Consider the following 5,625-nt stretch of genomic DNA (forward strand, 5'->3'; position numbering starts at 1 on the left):
AAAAAAAAAAAAAAAAAAAAAAAAAAAAAAAAAAAAAAAGGGAGAAGGGAGTGCATTTTTTCTAAACAAAATTAAGCTTCCAAATGGAAAAATAAAACTTTTGGCTTCTACTTGTTATTTTAGCACCAAAAGTCACTTTGATTTAGTGGTATTTTGGTAATATGTTTGCTTGTTTGTTATTTCAGTTAGAAGAAACCGAGGCATATCATGCCAAGTTGAATGAAGACCATCTTCTCCATGCTCCTGAGTTTATCATTAAACCTCGCTCCCACACGGTTTGGGAGAAGGAGAATGTAAAATTGCACTGCTCCATAGCAGGCTGGCCAGAACCTCGTGTCACGTGGTATGTTATCTTTATGAAAACTAACAGAATTCATTACACAAAGTTAAGTTCACCTCTAGTGGAAACACACAGAACAACCATATGCAAGAGTCAGTGAAGACATCTGTAAGATTGTGTAGGTTTCAAAGAGTGAAGAAGGGTATTGAGATGAATTTGTATGTATGGGAAGAAAAAACAGTCTTGTGTATATACGCTACCTGATAATACTCTATAATCCTATTATACAAATGGGTCTTTATTTTATATGAAGTATTGCATTTTAGTCAACATATATACTTACCAAACATATGTCTATAACTGCTATGGATGATAAAAGTTAGGTAAAAATTAGCTTCTATCAATGAACTTCACACAGCAGGGCAGGATTTTGTGATCGGAAGCAATACTGCCTTTTACAAAATAACTAAAACTCCCATCTCTACCCCTCATATGAGCTGAGGCCTTAATGTGCCGGCCTTCCTTCCTTCCTTCCTTCCTTCCTTCCTTCCTTCCTTCCTTTCTCTTTCTTTCTTTCTTTCTTTCCTTCTTTCTTTCTTTCTTTCTTTCTTTCTTTCTTTCTTTCTTTCTTTCTTTCTTTCTTTCTTTCTTTCTTTCTCTCTCTCTCTCTCTCTCTCTCTCTTTCTTTCTTTCTCTTTCTCTTCCTTTCTCTCTTTCTTCCTCTTCCTTTCTTTCTTCTTTCTCTCTCTTTTCTTTCTCTTTCTTTCTTTTTTCTTTCTCCTTCCTTTCCTTCTTCCTTCCTTCCTTCCTTCCTTACTTTCTCTTTCTTTCTTTCTTTCTTTCTTTCTTTCTTTCTTTCTTTCTTTCTTTCTTTCTTTCTTTCTTTCTTTCTCTTTCTCTTCCTTTCTCTCTTTCTTCCTCTTCCTTTCTTTCTTTCTTCTTTCTCTCTCTTTTCTTTCTCTTTCTTTCTTTTTTCTTTCTCCTTCCTTTCCTTCTTCCTTCCTTCCTCCCTTCCTCCTTCACTCGTTCTTTCTTTTCTTTCTTTCTTCCTTCCTTTTTTATTTATTTTTTTTACCAGAGAGCATAAGCAAGTTGCATCAATGTGTTTTCTGACACCAAACAAAAGAAAGAATTGGATGCCAGATACTACCCAACAGGGGGCATGAGATACTTTCTTTCCGTAAGGAATAAGCACTCTTTCTCCTTCCATAATATATCCTATTGCAGTTGTCAGTGACTTTGTGATCCCTAAACTGAGAACTTTCCTGTCACACGTAACAAATATCTGCCATAGAGAGCAGAAGTATGAAAATAATTGAACTAATTAAAAAAGATATTTCAGTTTTACTCTCTGGTGCAGGTATTTGCATGTTTTTTTTCTTATCTTCAGGAGTGGTGATAAATGCACCTTAGGTTGCAATATAAACACTACACGAATGTCACTGTCACCCAGAATGTCTGCCTCCTTTTCCTTTCTTTTCTGTTATTTCTAATGTTGATCAGATACCTGCATAGCACTGTGGAGGTAGCTGACAAGATAAACCCCCTTAATTCTCTAAGGTTATTCTCTTTTTTTTTTTTTTTTTTGAGATAGAGTCCCGCTTTGTCAGCTAGGCTGGAGTGCAGTGGTGTAATCTTGGCTCAGTGCAACCTCCACCTCCTGGGTTCAAGCTGTTCTCCTGCCTCAGCCTCCCAAGTAGCTGGGACTACAGGCGCGCACCACCACACCTGGCTAATTTTTGTATTTTTAGTAGAGGTGGGGTTTTGCCATGTTGGCCAGGCTGGCCTCGAACTCCTGACCTCAGGTGATCTGCCCACTTTGGCCTCCCAAAGTGCTAGGACTACAGGAGTGAGCCACCGTGCCCAGCTTCTGAGATTGTTCTTAAGGAGCACATGGTGAGTTTTTACTTGTAATCTTAACCTGTCTTTGATGATTTTGGATTTACTTACAATTTTTCTATGTATGTGAACTCTTTTCAGGGCTTCTGAATTTGAAAACCAAAGAATAAAAATCAAAACTGGCTATGAATTATCAGGGCAAATAATTTATAGTAAACAAAGATGAGAACTGTGGAAACATATTTCTATAAAAATGAAGTTTAAAAAATCAATTTATAAGCTTTAAAATAGAAAAGTAAGTTAGCAATCACTCTGCCTTTGCCTGCCCTTCTCTGTGACTATAGAGTTGCACAATTTGGCCTGTCAAAGGGACATTTCTTCTTAAAAAAACCGATTACTTCACACCTCAAGAAAAAAAAAAAGAAATTCCAAATTTTCCTATAGAAATGCACAAACAATAACAAATTTTCAGCTGCAAGAAATATTAGTAAAATATTTCTTCTTTCATGAATTAAAATGTATCAATAATAAATGAAGAATTAGAGGCCTTTGTTGAATAAATGTGTTTATTACACAGTTTCCTATCTGTGTTTTCCCACTTAAAAAAATTAGAATTAAAGATGATTATCAAAAGGACACAAAGGGCCGGGCGCGGTGGCTCAAGCCTGTAATCCCAGCACTTTGGGAGGCCGAGACGGGCGGATCACGAGGTCAGGAGATCGAGACCATCCTGGCTAACACAGTGAAACCCCGTCTCTACTAAAAAATACAAAAAACTAGCCGGGCGAGGTGGCGGGCGCCTGTAGTCCCAGCTACTCGGGAGGCTGAGGCAGGAGAATGGCGTGAACCCGGGAGGCGGAGCTTGCAGTGAGCCGAGATCCGGCCACTGCACTCCAGCCTGGGCGACAGTGCGAGACTCCGCCTCAACAAAAAAAAGGACACAAAGTAGCTTCTGGGAGATAAATATTCAATTCCTAAGCATTTATTTATTCAGTTAATTACACTACAGCTTGAGTAAAAACCCAGCCACATACCACTGATGGTGTTATTAAGCAAAAACAATGTGATTTCACAAAAGCAGAGCTGAACTTCAGAGATTAGACTCCTTACACTGTGCTCTGTTGATCTGGAAAAAAAGTAATTAAAACAAAACAAAAGAATGGAAACTCTCCAGAAAAATAGGAGATGACCAAACTGTCAACCCTTCAAATTCCAGTTAAATTCAAAAATAGAAATACTGTCCATTTCCAGTTATCCTCACTAACAGAACTGAGAAGCGGTCGAGTTGAGCCCCAAACCCTTCACAGGTGGCTTTGAAATATTTACATCCTTTACATGTGAAGTTTATGTCCTAGGGGTTCATTTCAAACAAAAGGGAAGACACAGAGACAAGCTTCCTCTCCAGAAGTACTGGATGAGCCTCCTCTGGTCCCTGCACCCCCGTTAGTGCTCTTGGAGCGAACAGCTCCCTTGAGCCCCATGCAAAGCATCAGTCCTAGTGACTCCATTCCTTATCGTACATGCTCCCACGAGGGACAGACCAGAGCATATCACAGATAGTCTCCTTGCCTTGCAAGCTAAGTGAAAAACAAATATTAAAACGAACAATAAGGCTGCAGTGAGCTCTGATCTCACCACTGCATTCCATCCTGGGCAACAGAGCTGAAAAAAAAAAAAAAAAAAGAACTGGGAGACAACTAAGAAAATAGTTATACTTCTGAGAGCAAGATTTGCCCTGGGTAAAGCTGAAACTTGGACAATCAGTTAGCAGATAACTGATGATTGGAAATGGCAGTAAACAGGGTCAAGTTCAGGTTTTGTGGGCATGAAGCTGATACAACTTGGAGGGCACTCTTTACAAACTAAATAAATAAATTAGCAGTATAAGCTAGGACATAAGGTCTTGCAGGGATTTGGGTAATGAGAGACCCCTGAAACTTAAGCTTCATTTGCTTCAAGGTAAATCCAGCTCTGGGAGTTGACTTCTGGATGGGATTAGTATATATTCCTGGGCATGTTTTTAAAAAGTCATTAACTAGGCTGGGCGAGCTGGCTCACACCTGTAATCCCAGCACTTTGGGAGGCCGAGGTGGACAGATCACTTGAGGCCAGGATTTGAGACCAGCCTGGCCAACATGGAGAAACCTCGTCTCTATTAAAAATACAAAAATTAGCCAGGTGTGGTGGTGCATGCCTGTAATCCCAGCTACTCGAGAGGCTGAGGCAGAAGAATCACTTGAACCCAAGAAGCAGAAGTTGCAGTGAGCCAAGATGACACGACTGCACTTCAGGCTGAGCAACAGAATGAGACCCTGTCTCAAAAAAAAAAAAAAAAAAAAAAAAGGAAAAAAAAAAAAAAAAAAAAAAAAAAAAAGTCATTTACTGGAGTGCTAATTGACTTTGCGCCACTGGTATAGAGCATGAAATCTTCAGTAAGCAGCCTTCCCCTTGAAGACCTGGGAACCCGCAACCAAGCAGGAACCAAGATTGTTGGTGATGACATTGCTGGTATTTATACCTTTTGGTATTCAATTGCAGCTTCCTGGGCCTGACACTGAGGAGGAGTACAAAGGGAATATTGAGAATGCCCTTCCTGAATGTCGGCAGGTTTATTAAAGGAGTAAATTTGTGATGATGCTTCATATAATCACACTGCCTCCGCTCATAGCAGTTAAGTCCTTAGCCACCTTTTCAAAGGCACGTGTGCTGGGCCTGGTTCAGGCAAAACCCTTTCCAAAGAGAGTTTGGCTCCAAGTTTCCATTGGACATCTTTATGTCATGGGAGTTCCTGCGGCCTATGATACAAACACTCAGCGGCCGCTCTCCAACCAACCCACATTACTAACCAAATCTATTTATGTGGAACCTAAAGGTTACCCAGCGAGCACTGAATGACAGGGCACACACATCCCTCATTAAGGTCAGGTGCAGAGACAGGATGCAGTACCATCCTATTCCCAACTCGCTGTGACAACAGCAGGGAGCCTGTCTAAGCACTGGCCTGGGTAGAAAAGTTAGTTACAGGCCGGCCATGGTGGCCCACGCCTGTAATCCCAGCACTTTGGAAGGCTGAGTCGGGCTGAGTCTGAGACCAGCCTGACCAACATGGAGAAACCCCGTCTTTACTAAAATACAAAATTAGCTGGGCACGGTGGCACACGCCTGTAATCCCAGCTACTCGGGAGGCTGAGGCAGGAGAATCGCTTGAACTCGGGAGGTGGAGGTTGCGGTGAGCCAAGATTGCGCCACTGCACTGTAGCCCTGGGCAACAAGAGCGAAACTCTGTAAGAGAGAGAGAGAGAGAAAGGGAGAGAGAGAGAAAGAGAGAGAGAAAGGGAGAGAGAGAGAGAGAAAGAGAAAGAAAGGAAGGAAGGAAGGAAGGAAGGAAGGAAGGAAGGAAGGAAGGAAGAAAGAAAGAAAGAAAAAGAAAGAAAGAGAGAGAGAGAGAAAGAGAAAGAAAGAAAGAAAGAAAAAAAGAAGGGGAGAGAGAGAGAGAGACAGGGAGG

General features: G+C 41.1%; 1 protein-coding gene across 1 annotated transcript in view; it reads left to right on the top strand.

Moving 5' to 3' along the window:
• MYOM1 (myomesin 1) overlaps nucleotides 1-5,625 on the top strand; it is a 155,800-nt gene that overhangs the window by 33,577 nt on the left and 116,598 nt on the right. Inside the window, exon 5 of the mRNA XM_017878326.1 lies at nucleotides 186-343. Coding sequence (XP_017733815.1) covers nucleotides 186-343 — 158 coding nt within the window. The remainder of the gene's footprint in view (nucleotides 1-185; nucleotides 344-5,625) is intronic.

The sequence above is a fragment of the Rhinopithecus bieti genome, unplaced genomic scaffold (genome assembly GCF_001698545.2).
Source record: "Rhinopithecus bieti isolate Rb0 unplaced genomic scaffold, ASM169854v2 scaffold_11839, whole genome shotgun sequence".
NCBI classification, from domain to species: domain Eukaryota; kingdom Metazoa; phylum Chordata; class Mammalia; order Primates; family Cercopithecidae; genus Rhinopithecus; species Rhinopithecus bieti.